This window comes from Prosopis cineraria, unplaced genomic scaffold (genome assembly GCF_029017545.1).
Source record: "Prosopis cineraria cultivar Desert tree isolate PC_DT_omini unplaced genomic scaffold, ASM2901754v1 PC4, whole genome shotgun sequence".
Classification (NCBI taxonomy): domain Eukaryota; kingdom Viridiplantae; phylum Streptophyta; class Magnoliopsida; order Fabales; family Fabaceae; genus Prosopis; species Prosopis cineraria.
Genome location: NW_026555335.1, coordinates 16,432,808 through 16,451,116, shown reverse-complemented (window position 1 = coordinate 16,451,116; position 18,309 = coordinate 16,432,808). Strand labels below are relative to the sequence as shown.

Here is an 18,309-nt window from a genome sequence, read left to right as displayed (position 1 = left end):
TATCTTCTTGTAACTTGGCGTTTGCGAGATTGCTTGCTCAACTTATTAAATTAAGAGCACATTTTCCTGACTATCCTATTAAGAAAATACATTTAGATAATGCTGATGAATTTACTTCACAAGCCTTTAATGAATATTGCATGTCTCTTAGAATTGATGTTGAACATCCTGTAGCACATGTTCATACACAAAATGGACTTGCAGAATCATTGATTAAATGCTTACAATTGATTGCACAACCATTATTTATGTGATCGAATCTCCCAATTTCTACTTGGGAGCATGCAATTTTACATACAGTATTATTAATTTGTATTAGGCCGACAAGTTATCTTAAGAGCTCCCCTTTAGAATTGGTTTTTGGTCAAGAACCTAATATTTTCCACCTAAGAATTTGTAAATGTGCAGTATATGTTCCAATTGCTCCACCACAACGTATTAAGATGGGTCCTCAAAGAAGGATAGGAATATATGTTGGGTATGAATCTCCATCTATAATTAAATATTTAGAATCATCAACAAGAGATTTATTTACTGTTTGATTTTCTAATTGTCATTTTAATGAATCAGTTTTCCCAACATTAGGGGGAGAAAATAAGCAGTTGGAAAAGAAAATTAGTTGGAATGAATTATTATTATCTCATCTTGATCCTCATACAAAGCAATGTGAACTAGAAATTTAAAAGATAATTCATTTATAAAATTTAGCAAATCAATTGCCAAATGCATTTACTGACCTTAAAAAAGTAACTAAATCACATATTCCAACTGCTAATGCTCCAATTAGAATTAATATCCTAGTTGGACAGCCTGTTATTGTAAATGATTCTAAACCATACATAAAACGTGGAAGGCCCATTGATTTCAAAGATAAAAATCCTCAAAAAAGAAAAGGAGCTAGGAACACAAATGATCAAATTGAGGATAATCAAGAAGAGTTAGTAACTCATGAAGATTCATTTGAGACTGCTAATATTTCAATTCCAGAAGAAACTCAAGTACTTGAAATGTGTGAAAATAATGAGATCTCAATAAATTATATTATGAATGGAATACAATGGGACCGAAATGAAGTTAACGTTGACGATATTTTTGCATATAATGTAGTGCTTGATGTAATAAATGATAATGAAGATCATGAACCAAAGTGCATTAAGGAATGCAAATAAAGAGAAGATTGGCCAAAATGGAAAGACGTAAGAGACAGAATTAAAATCACTTGAAAAGCAAAATGTTTTTGGACCTATAGTCTACACACTTGAAGGTGTCAAGTCGGTGGGATATAAATGTGTTTTTGTGTGAAAAAGGAATGAAAATGGTGAAATTGTAAGATATAAGGCACGGCTTGTAGCTCAAGGATTTACATAAAGGCCTAGAATTGACTTTGTTGAAACATATTCACCCGTGGTGGATGCAACTACTTTTCGATATTTAATTAGCCTGGCAATAAGTAAAGGACTCGATTTGCGTCTAATGGATGTTGTTACAGCTTATTTGTATGGTCCATTCAATAATGACATTTACATGAAACTCCCTGAAAGATTTAAATTGCCAAAAGCATACAATTCAAGTTCTCGAGAAAATTATTCAATTAAGTTAAATAAATCCTTATATAGATTGAAACAATCAGGGCGTATGTGGTATAATTGACTTAATCATTATCTGTTAAAAGAAAGTTATAAAAATGATCCAATTTGTCCTTGTACTTTTATGAAAAGATCTGGAAAAGAGTTTGCTATAATTGTTGTTCATGTTGATAACATAAATATCATTGGAACACCTGAAGAGCTTTCAAAAGCTATAAATTGCTTAAAGAAAGAATTTAAAATGAAAGATTTAGGAAGAACAAAATTTTGTCTTGGATTGCAAATGGAATATATGAATAATGGAATTTTTCTATATCAAGAAACTTATACAAGAAAGGTCTTAAAATAATTTATATGGATAGATCACATCTGTTATATACCCTAATAGTTGTAAAATCATTGAAGGTAGATAAATATCCTTTTAGACCTCAAAAAGGTGACGAAAAACTACTTGATCCAGACGTATCATATCTTAGTGCAATTGGAGCACTAATGTATCTTGCTAGTCACACACGACTTGATATCTCATTTGCTATTAACTTATTAGCGAGATACAGTTCTTCACCAACACGAAGGCATTGGAATGGTGTCAAGCACAATTTTAGTTATCTTAGGGGTACTATGGATATAGGATTATTTTATTCCAAAGTACCTAAAGCTAACCTTATTGGTTATGCAGATGCTGGATTTTTGTTTGATCCTCATGTTGGTAGATCACAGACAGGTTATTTGTTCATATGTGGTGGTATAGCCATTTCATGGCAATCTATGAAATAGACAATGTCAGTCACATCATCTAATCATGTAGAAATTCTAGCTGTACATGAAGCAAGTCAAGAATGTGTGTGGTTAAAATCATTAATCTATCACATGCAAGCTACTCGTGGTCTATCTTTTAATAAAATGATCCCAACAATCATATATGAAGATAATACTGCTTGTATTGCCCAATTGAAATAAGGATATATTAAAGGAGATAGAACGAAACATATTTCACTAAAAAAATTTTTTCACTCACAATCTTTAAAAGAATGGTGAAATTAATATCCAACAAATTCGTTCTAAAGAAAATCTAGCTAATATGTTTACCAAGTCACTTCCTGCTAGAATAGTTGAAAAACTTGTTCATGATACTGGACTTCGCAGACTCACAGATATTGATTCATGCTATCTAGAGGGGGAGTTAATACATGCTGTACTCTTTTTTTCTTGTTTAAGGTTTTTTTCTATTGGGTTTTCCTAGCAAAGTTTTTAATGAGATATCATTGAATAGCGTATCAATAAATGATGTACTCTTTTCTTCTACTAGGTTTTTTCCATAGGGTTTTTTCTAGTTGAAGTTTTTAATGAGGCACATTATTATATAATGGACATTCAAGGGAGAGTGTTATGAATATTACAAGGATAGTAGATGTTCATCTTCATCACCTCTTCATCTTCATCTTCTCCCATGAAACTCCCACTATCATGAGAGTTAATTACCTTTTATTTGCTTTTATTATTTGTATAACCTTTGATTTGTAAGACCATATCTATAAATAGGGCATGGAATTTGTTTTAAAAGATATAATAATCCATAAGAAATTCTCTCATTCTTTTATCTCTATTTCTTCTCTCAATATCTTTATTTTTTAGTTGTTAATTTTATAACAGAAATTTTTTTTATGATTAAAATTTTTATTCTGAAATTTATTTTAAAGAAATTTAGAGAATATTCTCTCCTGGGTAAGCCTTGGTCCTTGGGAAAGTAATTTGACAGTTACACAAATGGCAAGTTGCAACAAACGGGTACGATATTTATCAAGTTAATTGACGAAACGACCCCTCCACAAAATCCCCCACACGGCTTTTCGATTTCGAAACTGCACCTCTCTTTCTCGTGACCCGTCCGTAACACACGCGTCCCTTTTCGTCATTCCACTCCACAAGCATCTCCCAGCAAAGATAATGAAAATCACCACCACGATCCAAAGTCCCTCACACTCACTCACGAACCCACTTTCCTTCGGTGCGTCTCTCTCGATCTGCGTCCATGGCGGACGATCAAACTCCTGAATCGCCTCTCTCCTTCAAGGACAAACTCAGATCCTCCTTGTGCTTCTTGTGCTGCTTCCACCACCACGATCACCACCATCGCCATACGGTGAAGCCGAAACTGGTTCGGAGCTCATCGCTTCAGCACAGGCCTTCCCGCTCTTATGATCTTCCGCATCTGAAGGAGAAGTGTAGCAACTTTATCTCCAGGATCGGCCGCCATCGCCGACGGCATTCGGCCGATTTCCAGTATGATGCGCTCAGTTATGCGCTGAATTTTGAAGACGATGCGATGGACGAAGATAGGCCTGCCGGCGACTTCAGGAATTTCTCCGCGAGGTTGCCTCTGTCTCCGACGTCTAAGGTGTCTTCGGATCTGAAGACGACAGGGAAATCGCTGCTCTTGGTCGATCTATAATGTGTAACGTGTGATAAGTCTTACGTGAGATCTGGAATGTGTTACTGATTGTGAAACAGAAAAAGTTAAATCGCATGAATTCACGGCGGCGGCGGCGTCGATCCTGTCGGACGGAGTAAATGGATGCCGCTGAACCTGAACTCGGTGCTTATGGTTTTTTTTTTTTTTTTGGCTTTTTAATTTTGTTTTGTTTCTTCGTCTTACTACCTGTCTTTGTAAAAGTTGTGAATGCGATCCATCGCAGAGGAATAACAAAGGAAAAGTAAGAACAGAAAGGGCAAAGAATAACACAGAAAAGAAATGACCAATCTAAAGAAATAGATTGAAAAAGTGTATACTTATTTGAGTATCACATGAGTCCAGTCTTAGTAATTAGTCTGGCTTACATTTTCAAAGAACTTTTTATTTGTTTATATTATACATTTATTGAAAAACTAATGATAAAAACATCACAAAACACAAGGCTAATCTATAATGTAATTGATCCATTGTTTTCGAGATCGATCTGTCTCCATTTTCTCTATCTTGCTTGTATTGGCTGCATGATTTTCCATAGCACACTAATGGATCAAATTGCTCATATTGCTACAGCGTACTCGCTAAAACATTGAGAAGACTTCAGGCTTCAATTTCTTTTTAGCTAATTTTGTTTTTAGCAGATGTTAATTTTGCAATTATATGATGTGCCATCTTTTTTTCTGATAAACGACTGTAGCTTTACTTTTTTGGGACATGAGATGAATGTAGGTTGGTGTTAACTCAATTCAAAAAATAATAATACTTCCTTCCAAATCACAACAATATAAATTATAGTTAACTAATTTATAAATTATGAATGATATTAGTTGAAACAGGTGTTTTAAAAATCAGAGAACTAGGAATTGACTCTTGGTTCAATTCGATTGACCCCTCAAAACTGGCAGCAAGGAAACCGGTCCAGTTTTCAATTGATTTTTCCAATTGGACTAATTAAAAATTTAAAGAAATTAATTTGAAAATTAATTAAAACAATGAACAGCCAAGAATAATTAATATTAATCTTGTATTCATCAACAATATATCATTTTATCAAGCATTTATTTTTACTAAAATATAAATATTTGCATATATTTCTCATTTAATTATGATACATAAATTAAAAATATATTAATTTAATATCAACTACTTTGACCATAGTTGAATTAATGAATCGTGAACCAATGGTTAGTCCGGTTCAATAACCGGACCAGTTTTTAAAACTTTAGTTGAAACCTTAAATTCTTACAAATGTCAATCTCTTTTTATTTATGTCCCCATTAAATACTCTATATAATAACCTTGAAAATAGTAATTTAAATTTCAATACATGATTTTTTCCAAAAAAAAAAGTAATGAATGAAGTAAGGATATAGTTGAAAATATAAATATAAAATTTATTTAATACCCTATATTTTGGATCATTAAAGTTTCTAAAAAATGTCTTATATTATGGAATGGAGGAGTAGCTATGACTGTGACAAGATACTGAATAATACAGTAATCTATTTATTATGATCATGAACGAGCTTTAAATATTCTGGCCGAAAATTGAGCAAGCTTTAAATATGAAACCACTTCATGCAAATGTTATGCTTCGTGGGGAAGATTTGTTTTGTTCTCATGAATGATAAGTCCAATTCTAATTCTCTGTGCGGCCCCAAAGCAACTCTAATTCACTTGTGCTTCTTGAATTTTGCCGAAGACTTTTTTCAAGTACAAATGAACTCAGCTTATTTTACAGGTTAAACAAGATATTTGCAATTTTACTTTGTTCAGCTTGCTTAATTCACTATAATATAAAGAAAGGTTAAAGAGTAAATTTATTCTAAGAATTTTTCGCGAAGTGGAATTAGTGGTATTCTTAACTTTTCATTGATATAATGTTTACCTAAAATTTTTAAATATAGTATAATGTTGTTGTATAGTAATATTTGATTAATTTAACTGTTAAATGTTAAACAATTTTGACTAAAATTAAAGGACAATTTCACTTCTAATAAATTTATGAAAAAATTGCTATGAAGTTCCTAATAATCATTCAAAATATTCAAAGATTTCATCAAATCTAAATATACCTATCAAGTCTCTGGAGACTTATAGGTAAATAAGTTTGAAATAATAATGATTAAAATATTCGTGTTAAAAGATATATACTTTGTTAATAACTTGATAATGGTTATTTATCATAGGATAAAAGCTATTCATAAATAAGTCATTTGTTAGTAACAAGTATGACCTGACAATTATTTAAATATTTCATGGGTTCTTTAAGTATTTTAAATGATTGTGGGAAACTTCATGAAATTTTTTCTAAATTTATTTGATTAGTCCCATCCACCTTGGGTTAGTCTTTATTGCCCTCAAGTAGGGCCGAACAAGTCTAGAATTTGTTCAAGGACACGTCCATGGAATGCTAAGGCAAACCAAGGTCTCTAGTCAACATCCGAAAACGTTATAATTATGACATTTCATATATTAATTTTTTTTGTCATAACAAAATATAAGTTCTCGAGTTTTTATTTGAATTATTTCTTTTACTTAAATAATCCAATGCGAGTTCCTTTGATGATAATTTGATATTCAGATGAGATTCTGTTGTTTAAATATTAATTAGCTCAAATACTATTTTATTTAGCAACTATAAAAATTGAGATGAGAAGTTGTTTGGTTTTAAAGCTAACTTGGAACTATGACAATGACGATATGATAGTGGAAAAATCATTGTAACAAGACTATGATTGAAAATGACTCCAAACTTGTATTGAAAAGAGTCCAATCGTCCATTATTCACATATTCTCAGCCATTAATTTCACAAACATTGTATATTAGTTGCAGAAATAATTAATCTCTCCTCCTCTCAATCTATTATTCCTCTTACATCATATTAATTTTAGTAGCATTTGTTGGAAAAGTGTTTCTCAGTATTAAGATTTAGAATGGATTAATTGGTTTAATCAGTTCGAATCACCAATCTTATGTATATTTTAAGGCCCAGAATGGAATCAAGATATAAAAACAAAAATAAAATGATGACAATGTAGAGAAAAATTAAGCCAATTATGTTAACGAGGAAAGTAAGTAATTTAGTTCAGGAGTATGCTTGAAGGGGTCAAGATCCTCTCATCATCTCTCTTTTCCTTTTCATCTCTTCATCTCTTTTCCATCTTTAAATAATCAAATAAATGGTTCAGATTTAATTATTTTATAAAATAACTATCATAATATCATGTAAAAAATAAATAAATAAATTTAAATTATTAAAATTTGACCTGCACAATTCATAATTTTATGTTATTATTAAAATTTTATATAAATTAAAATTTTTATTTATCTTATCGCAATTATAAATTATGTAAGTCAAATTTTAACGATTTAAAACCATTCGTTTATTTTATATCATAATATTATGATAATTGTTTTACAAAATAATTAAATCTAAACTATTTATTCCTAAAGGTGAAGATGGGACAAGCAGAAGAACTAAAAAAACAGAAGGATAAGAAGAGGAGGGGCTTGTATGTAGACATATCATATTTGATATATCATATACATTAATTAATATAGTGAAGATAATGAAATGATGGGATGTGCGTTTCCTTTCATATTAAAATCATTTTCCATCTCCAAAAATGCTTGCCTCTTGGTGACTTTAATTAAGTGAAAATGTCCTCACAACCCATGAACCTCTTGCTTTCAATGATATTGCCCCTTGTATTCATCACAAGAACATTGAATTATTTGCTGATGTTTTCTCATATTTTATATTCCCTTCATTTAAAAATATAAGATATTTTTAATTGAATCACAATTTTCAATAAGTTAATTAATTTTTTAAAAATGATATCATTTTTTCATATTTATCATTATTTAATAGAATATCTTGCTTAAAGGTAAAGGATTGAGTGGTTTACTTGTTAATGGTATTTTTGAAAAAAAAACATTAATTATATATTGAAAAACTAAAAATACCTTATATTCTTTAATAATTAACGTCAGAAAAAATATCTTATATTTTTTAACAAAGGGAGGGAGTAATTAATGTTTAATAGTTTTTATTTTTTTGCTAATTTTTTAAAAGCAAAAGTATAGTAAGTAATGTTTTTATCATTGATTAATTATATAATTTTATTTCAATTCATTAAAATGAAACTTGGTTACGTCATTAAACTTTAATTTCCATACTCTAATATTTTGAAATAAATATTAGATATATATCAACCTTATTATAAAGTTTTGTAAAATTATGTGTCAAGTTTAACTGATAAAAGTGCTCAATCTCATACCTTGGTTAGGTTCTTTTTTTAATATGATGAAGAAAGTTTATTTCGAAGGTATAAGTAATTTTTTTTTTATTATAGAAGATCTAAATAAATTAGAAGGTTATTCTCTTATAATTCTTTTAAAATTTAGGGAAAATCTCACTCAAGAATCCAGGAACTTATCATTAGCATAAAAGATTTTGAAATTCTCTATTCTCTCTGGACATTCAGGGAACCTAAATGAAAATAAGATTTAATGCAAAAAGAAAAAATAGCCCTGTTGAGAGAAAAGGAAACGTAAATCAAGGGAAAAACTTGACGTTTGTTAATTACTTTTTGTTATTTATTAATATGCGAATGCTTGCTTGTTACAACAAGACCAACACTTGTCAAAAATTAACCTAGGCCTATCAGATTTTTTAACTTGATCATTATCGAGCTATCACTTGTTAATTACTTACAGGTACTTCTCAACATGCGCATGGATGCTTGTTGCAACAAAACCAACACTGGTGGAAAATTACACCATGGCCTATCAAAAGTTTTAACTTGTTTATTATCAAATTGTCAATTGTTTAACAAAATGATGTAATATTTATCCCAAAAAAACCACAAAAAAGACATGAAAATAGAGAAAAATTGTTCATCTTCATTAGCATTTCAGCAAGAAGAGAAAGCGGATGTAGAGGCGTTCTCTTAGACCAAAACATGTTGGCAATGGGTTTTCAGCTGCAAGCTTTCATTTGTACCACCTGCCGATCATTGAGCTACTTGGACTAATTTAGGGATGCAACATTTGTTGGGAACAAGGTTATCGTAATATCTCAATTTTTATGGATAGTGCAGAAGCAATAAATCTTATATTAAAAAGCAATGTTGAGAACCACCCCTTTCAAGATATCATAGTTGATGCTCGATCTTTCTATCATAGAGATCGGAATGTTTTCCTTAATCCATGTTATAGGGAAGATAATATTTTTGTTGATTGATTGCCAAGCTTTTCATCATTTAGATTATGCTTTTTGCCTCTTTAACTATGCCCCACCTTGTTTTCGAGGGGTGGGGTGATGATGAAAGAGGAGCAGGTTAAATGTTGGGAAAATTTCAGCCAAGATCCTCGGACTGAATATAATGAAAAAGAAGACTCCTAAATTTTTGATATCTCATTGCAAGCCTTAGGTCCTCATTTGACATTAATTTGAAAAGCCAGATGACAAAGTTGCCCTCATTAAAGGGAAAAAAGAAAAGCTAAAAGCTTGCAGTCGAAGAGGCGAAGCACGAGAATGCTCTATTCCTCTCATTCCCCTTCTTTCTTGCCTTTTCCAAGATCATGACTAGCCTTTACCAAGATCACAACCACTTGGTAAATTAACTAAAGTATACTATGATTCTGTTCTTTAATCTTTACGAAAATATAGTTGACTTGAGGTTGGGAACATAAGTAGATATGGTCGAATAAGACCTATCTTTCTCTCCTTCCAACCTGTCTTTAGTAGATAATCACAAAAGGAATTTGGTTTGGGTGAAGTGATGGTAGCTATCTGGCTGAGACGATCTCAGTTTCCCACTAGTAGGTTTTTGACATATGGGTAAGAATGAGATAGAGTCACTTATTATAGCAGATCCTTTCATACCGAGATGTTACCCATATCGAGATGTTACCCATATACTGATATGAAAAACAAGTTGTTGGATATAAATTTGAAATGAACGGGTGCGATTAAAAGAAAACGAAAAAGAAAACTTACCTTTCATACCAATATCTCACTAATATATTGGTATGTGGTTTTCATACCAATATGTACAAGTTATATTGGTGTGAGTGTAGGTTTTTTATCTATCTATAATATCCTCCATCATACTAGTAATATGTATTGATACTAGTATGTGTATATATACTAGTGTAATCACACCATATCGATATGATTGTGGCATCCATAACGGCCTCAAGCATACCAATATATGTATTTGATACCGGTATTTATAGTATATGCCAATATAGTTAAGACATACCGGTATGGTTATGGTTTTCATAAAAGCTTCAATCATACCGGTATGTTGATTTGATACCAATATGTATATTACATATTGGTATCATTGTTGCTTCCATAATAGCCGCAATCATACCGGTATGTTTATTTCATACTGGTATGTCAAAAATATACCGATATGAAATCAACATATCAGTATGAGTTTAGTTACGAACACTAACTTATAAATCTTCTAGGTGACTTGTTCATCACCCTAGTATTTGTGGTTCATTTACTCTACATATCATGTTAATTTTCTTACTTGACTTGTTCAATATGAGAAAATTCCAAATGTAAAACATACCGATATGAAATCAACATACCAATATGAGTTTGGTTTTGAAAACTAACTTATAAATCTTCTAGGTGACTTGTTCATCACCCTACTACTTATGATTCATTTGCTTTACATATCATGTTAATTTCCTTACTTGACTTGTTCGATATGACATTGGCTTCAGAAAATTCCAAGTGTATGTTGGTTTCATGTTTCGATGACTTGTTTAGAACCTTATTTTATGTGGTTCATTTCCCTAAAACATGATGTTTATGGCCCTATCTTACTTGTTCTTTACAACATTGACTTCAAAAAATTTCAAGTGCTTGTAATAACTGGTTTTAAGTAAGGATGATTTGTTCGTTATGCTACTATAGGTAGGTCATTACTTTACAAAATGATGTTAGTTTCCTTACATAACTTGTTCATTATATTACCCTGAGTTGACATGGGAGTACATCTTTATACTTCATTTTTCCTGTTAAAGACAATTGCAAAAGAACATAAATGACTAAATTTATTCCCTTCCAATGACTTATTCATATATAAACAAAAAAGATAAATTCCAAGCAATTTCATGACAACAATAACATGTCAAAATTTATAACATTGGCATTGTTAATTCAGCTTTGCCTCTTCTTAGCACCGTCACTTCCAAGAAGTTGCAACACGACATTGCGTTTGGAATTCTTCTCATGGCTTGTTAGCCATCACAACAATTCAACTTTAATGTTACAAATGTGTTCATCAAAGTATGATAGACTTACATACCCATCTTCATCAAAGGGAGAGTTATCCCATGATTTTAGCCACTCAATGGCATGAACCCTACAAGATCTCCTACATAGGCAAATAGTTTTAGTCAAATTGCTTAAAAAACTTAAAAAAAGCTACAATAATGGAAAGTTAACATATTAATGTAACACACGTAATAGTTTGGAGATTAAATTATTCCCATTTAACATCCTTCTCAAATTCTTCCTCATTTTGAAATAGCTGGAGTTTCACTGCATGCAGCAATTGGTGGTCAGAGTAACAACAACCATGATCAAAAAATGCTACAAGGTCAAAGGCAGTGGCCAACCTGGTGGTCACTCATTCAACAGAGATTCTTGAATGACAAGTTTGGCCGTGAAGGCTTTGTTGATAAACTTTGTCAACCTTGCTACGTGGTGCCTCGATTACGCGCTTCAAAACTTCCAAGTGTGCAAGACGTTTTTCTTCTCAACAGTTTTAAGGGCAACTTTGTTCTTTAACTTTCAAAATTAATTTCATATCAAAGCCCCAATCATGCAGTAATATATCAAAAAGTTTAGAATTTTCTTTTTTATTATCTTCAGTCAAAGGTCCCTCTGTGAAATTTTTGCTTAAATGTTTGCACCAGTAATTTTGTTGTGTTTTGATTCATGGTAATATTTAGTTTTATTTAAAAACAAAATAAAAGAAACTTCCAAAGTCTGAGAAACGGGCAAGATCAAGGAAGAAAAAGCAAGGACATGTACAGAGGAATCACAATAAAGCAGGGTAATTAAAATTGAGACATAGGGAGGAGGTGATGGTTGTCACCGCTGCCTCTAAAGCAGCTAAGAAAGTAGCCGATGGCATGGTAAAAGATCAAAGGAGGAAACACAGTAGAAATCGGAAGAGAAATCATAGTTTGTGCCAAGTTTTTCCCTTCAACTATGTTTCCTTTCATCTCAACAAGGCTATTTTTGTTATTTTCTTCTTAAATTTTATTTTCATTTAGGTCATTGGGTGTACGGAGGGAATTTAAATTCTTAGGATACCTTTTCGCTAATAATAGACTTCAGGGATCCTTAAGTGAGATTTTCCCAAAAATTTAATTGAATTCACCCGTGTTCAAATTTAAATTATTACTTCCTCTATTCATTATATTTTTCTTTTTTATAAAAAAATTCATATTACAAGTCTCTTCTGAAAATGATTTTTGTAAAATGCCATGTGTGAATTAACGAGTTTGTGGATGATTCTTATGATAAATTATCGATGGATTCAAGGGATATATGAAACTGTTTATAAAACTGTCGCACTCGAAAAAATGCGATGTGGACGGTGCGCGAGCGGAGGTCCCCGGCCTTTGCGGCGAGAACCGGATCGAACGAAGAGTTGCCACCAAGATTTTGAGGTAAATCTTGAAAAACCATTTAATGGAGGATAAGGGTGGTTTGCGGAAACAAAGAATAGGTTCAGGAGTTGGTTGAGTGTGGAGAAGGTGTTAGGCACCCCACAACACCTGTTCGTCAAAACGGTTACCTGAAGTTTGTTGTGCTCTATTAATATGGTTTTATAATTATTTTAATTATCCTTTTTATATTCAAACGTTTGATAAAAATGATAAGAATTAGGTGAGAAATATTTATTTATTTACGAGGGAGGACGAACTTAACTCAGAATCTGACTCTAAGGCCTACGTACCCTGTCATGGAGATCAAAGTCCACGTAATTCGGGCTTAAAAGTTTGTTGGTGAAAATATTTTTTGAAGAGAAATTAATTAGAGACAGTTCACCATTTTGCAAATAAAACGATTTCTAAAATTTTGATATGTGTGTTTTAAATTGCAAAAAGTAATTTAATTTTAATTATATTCTCCATTTTTGAATTTTGGAATAAAGAAAGAAAAGGGTTTAAAATTATTTTTCTTTATGTTTTATGATTGAAAATTTTAATCACAGTACCTGAAAAATCTTATTGATTCATACGATAACGCAATTACTCTGAATATTTGCAGAGATTTTAAAATCTCACACAATAAAAGAGTTTGGCAGTTTAATTTATTTATTTATATTCTTATGTATATTTTTAAGTATTAATAATAATTTTTTTAGCATGTAGATACATGTTTTGAAGAATTTTAATCAACATACCTGTAAATCCTTATCGAATTATACGGTAATATGATTATCCTATATATCAGCAGAGATTCTAAAATCTCACACGATAAAGGAATTAAATTTAAATACATCTTTAATTTAATTAATTTAATATATAATTTATATGTATTTTAATAAACTTAATCATTATACCTGTAGAGTCTTATTGACTCATACGATAATACGATTATCTTATAAGTCTACGGAGATTCAAAAATCTCACATGACCAAAAGATATAATTGGTAAATATAATTATAATTTAAATTCATTAATTTGATTAATTAATTTTTTAAATTATTTATTATATGATTATTTACAAAAATCACTTATTTACTATAGAGATTGAGAATCATTATATCTGTGAAGACTTATTATCCTACACGATAATGTGATTAATTTAAGTCTCTACAAAGATTCTTGAAATTTCACATGAGACTTAAATAAATTATTAATTTGTATTATAAAAGGAGAGTTAATTTTAATATATAAGTTTTGCTCCCATATCTGCGAAATCTTATCGATTTACATGACACGAGATTATCCTGAATATCTACAAAGATTCAAAGTCTCATACGATAAAAGAATTAAATAATATTCACTTTGAATATATTTTAATGTGTAATTATATAACACATATTTTTTAATATACAAATCTTAATCGTTATACCTGCGAAGCCTTGTTGACTCACACAGTAGTACGGTCATCTTAAAGGTCTACCGAATTTTTAAAAAACTCACATGACCAAAAGATCTAATTAGACAATATAATTATTAACTTAATTAATTAATATTATAAAAAATGTTTATTATTTTATTTACAAAATTCGTTTATGTATTCACCATACAAATTGTGAATCACTATATTTGTGAGGATTTATTATCCCACACGATAATGTGATTAATTTAAGTCTCTACGAAAATACTTAAAATCTCACATGAGACTTAAATATTTTATTGATTTAAATTATAAAAAGAGAGTTAATTTTAATGATGGGCCTTTAAAACCCATATAAATGCCTATAAGATTGATCTTCATACTTGCAAAATCTTATTGATTTACACGGTATGAAATTATTCTAAATGCCTATGGAGATTCTTAAAATCTCACACGACAAATAGATAATCAAAATATTTGCATTTGCACTCAGTGCATAATATGAGTTAGCTTTTGAAAGAATAGAGAAATAAATTATTTTGACACTTCACTCCTGTTTTGACTTGAAGATATGTTCCTCAAGATTTTTTAATTGGTTTAATGCTTAGATATCACTTTCGAAAGAAAATGATGAGAGTAATGGTAATAGCATCCAACAATTAAAATTAACAAGATCTGCATACCATCACCACCATTAATTACCTAATTTATTTTGCATGAAAATCAAAATGAAGTTGATGCCTTAAAGTTATTTGTGAATAAACAATAGTCTCATATTAAGCATATGCATACTCTTAATTTTTTCCAAAATAATATGATTGAAAGAAACAGGCACATGAAATTTTAAAAGGAGTACAAAATTTTAAGCAAGAAAGAACGTACATAAGTCACTGGCTCCGAGATAAAGAAGCCCTAAAGGTTAAATCCCACTCCAAAACACATCGTAGGCACCACCGCTCTTTTGATTCATATTATTCATGTTCCATGTCCGACTGCTCTAGAAGTAAAAGTTCATCTGACAGCGAGCATGATTCATCTCATCATTCAAAAAGGCAAAAGAAGAATAATAGACTAAAGAAGAATAAGGAAAAATATTGAAGTAAAAACTATAGGCATAAGAGGAAGAAACATAAAGTGAAAGAGAAGCAGCAAGATGAGAGATGCAGCTGTCCTGTGCAGCTTGCCAAGTTTTTGGAGCGAGATAAAGACGATGGTGTCCGGTGTAGTACTCTCCGTGAACTTATCTTCCTTCATTTTTTCAAGTTTCAAAAGAATCTTCTTGCCAGATACAGTACTCCTTGTCTGTCTTATTCTCCCCCAGATATTCCTTGTCTCAATGCTCTGCTTCTCATGCTCCAGTTTTTTTTCTTCTTCGTCTGGTTTTCTGCTCCATTTTTCTCGTTCAATTTGAGTTTCTTCTCTTCCGTCCCCCATGCTCTTGTGCTTTCTGTTCTTTTTTTTGCCTCCTTTGGTCTCTCTCTTCTCCCTCTCCTTCAAGCTCTGTTTCTTAGTTTCCTTCTCCTCTCTCCTTCTCCATTTCTCTCTTTCTCTCCTTCCTTCCTTTTTTTTGGTCCCGATGCTCTGTTTTTCTCATGCATGCAGTGTTTCCTTCATGCTCTGTTCTTCCTGGTTTCCTCCTCATCTTTCACTCTCCGTCTCTTTCTCATTCTCCATCCTCTTTCGGACTCTCTCCTCTGCCTCTGTTCTTCTTTCTCAGTCTCTCTCTCATCTCTTACTCTTTGTCTCCTTCTCATTCTCTATCCTCTCTTGTACTCTCTCCTCTGTCTCTATTTTTTGTTTTCAGTTTCTCCTCCCTCTGCTCTGTTTTCTAGCTCTCTTTTTATGCTCTCTCATTCCTCTGTTTTCTGCCGTTTTTGTGCTCTTTTCTTCTCCCTTTATTGCTCTACATGCCGCATTTTTGGTTCTGTTTCCTTTTTTCTGCTAGCTGAAAGTGTGTACGTATGTTGGTTGCTTACTGCTCCTTCTGCTTTCTGCGTACTGTGCTTGGCCGAAAGTGTGCGCGTGTGTGCATGTCCTTTTTTCTAGCATTCTCTAGCTCTCTCTCTTTTGGGCTTTGTTCCACCTAGCCTTACATATTTTTTTTTAAATTTATTTTCTTTTTCTTTTTAGATTAACACACACACATATGTATATATGTACATTTTTTAAATGAGAAATAAGATTTAAAGAGAGAAATTTAACTCTCAAAATTTGACTTTTAATATTTTTGAATGATTGAGATAATTTGGGAGAGATTTTAAAAATTTAAGTAAGATTATTATATATTTTTTGAAAATATAATCCTAAAAAAAGGATTAAATTTTATTTTTATATTTTTTAATTTTTTTGGTTATTTTTAATGAAGTAAAAGAAATAAGATCCTAAGCAACAAAAGATTATCTAGATTAAAATAAAATTAAACCCTATTAACTATTTTTTTGAAAATATAATCCTAAAAAGGATTAAATTTTATTTTTTTTATTTTTTTATTTTTAAATTATTTATTATTAAATTTAAAAAAATGCCCAGAAAAAATATGGTGTTCACACAAATCACTGCAAATTAATCGATAAGCTAACGTTTAATTAAATCAAAACTGTTGATAAGTTCCTTTAAAATTGATTTGCAAAACAAAGTGCTAGATTTGCAGATAAAAACTATGGTAAATTATCCACAAGTTCATTGAAAATTAAAGAACATTTAAAAGAGACATAACATGGTCAGTGATAAAACTCAGGTTAAATGTACATTTTTATTTTTAAAGTATTTTTTGAGGAGCGCTTAACATTTTAAAATATTGGACGAAGCAATTTTTTTTAAAATAATTAAAACGGAATATTTTTACCCTTACTATCAAATTCACTAATGGTTGATGTTGGAATTCAATTAGCATTTTATAACGATTTGACAAAAGCAAAAATATTCTATTTTAGTTACTTTAAGAAAAAAATTATTCCAACCAATAATTTAGAGTGCTAAATCCTCCTCGGAAGACACTTTAAAAAAAATGCACCTTTATTTATCAATAAATTGGAATTAGAATTTTAAATTTAAAATGCTTTTATTAGATAGTATAAAAATTTTAAAAGTGAAAAATAGACAAGCTAATATTCAAAGTAGAAATGGAAGATTGAGATTGGTGAACTTATCTTTATTTTTCAATCCGTAAGAGAGATGAGAGGAGAGGCATGAGTAACATAGTGAAAACATAGGAGAAAATAAACTAGAGAACTAAGGTGATTAAAAAAAATTAATCATTTAAATTTTAAAATTTTGACTTAATTGAAACTCAATTTTTACATTTTGACTTGTTCCAACCAATTGTTCTAACTAATAATTTAGGATGCTGGATACTCATCAGGAAATATTTCAAGAGCAAAAATATATATTTTTTATCAATGGATTTGAATTAGAATTTAAAATTTAAAATTAATGTATTTAAAATACTTTTATTTGATAGTATAAAAAATTTTAAAAGTGAAAAATAGACAAGCAAATATTCAAGTCAAAAACGAAGCATTGGATTGGCGATCTTATCTTTATTTTTCAATTGGTAAGAGAAATGAGAGGAGAGGCGTGGATAACATAGAGACAGATAGTGAAAACATGGGGAAACATAAACTAAAGAACTAAGGTAATTAAAAAGAAGCATTAATTATTTGGTTTTTAAAATTTTAAATCAATTGTAACTTATTTCTTAATTTTTGACTTATTATAACTTGATCCTTATAATTTTAACTCGACTGTAGCTTTGTTCCTAAACTTTTACTTTTGCAACTTAATTCCTATAGTTTTAACCATTTAAAATATTGATCCTTATATTTTAAAAAATAAAATTATAAAAATTAAAATTATGTTAAAATTTAGGGCTAATATTTTAAATTACTAAACCCTTTTAATCTTTATACAGATTATAAAAATCAAAATTTAAAAATATTTTTAATATTTATAATTTTATTTTTTAAAATATAGATCAATATTTAAATAGTTAAAATTATAAAGACTGAGTTATAAAAATTAAAATTTAGAGATTGAGTTACAACTGAGTCAAAACTATAAGGACTAAATTACAATGAGTTAAAGTTCGGGAATTAAGTTACAAATAGACCAAAATTATAAGAATTAAATAATTATTTTT

At 30.3% G+C, this 18,309-nt stretch overlaps 1 protein-coding gene across 1 annotated transcript; it reads left to right on the top strand.

Moving 5' to 3' along the window:
* The first annotated feature begins 3,618 nt into the window (after positions 1 to 3,618).
* LOC129308880 (uncharacterized) lies at positions 3,619 to 4,038 on the top strand. Its single transcript, XM_054950255.1, has one exon. It carries the CDS (start codon positions 3,619 to 3,621, stop codon positions 4,036 to 4,038), a length of 420 nt encoding a protein of 139 aa, XP_054806230.1.
* Positions 4,039 to 18,309: the final 14,271 nt, after the last annotated feature.

What these genes read in the sequence shown, in the direction of transcription:
- LOC129308880 (XM_054950255.1), top strand. Translation starts at nt 3,619, where the DNA reads ATGGCGGACGATCAAACTCCTGAATCGCCTCTCTCCTTCAAGGACAAA.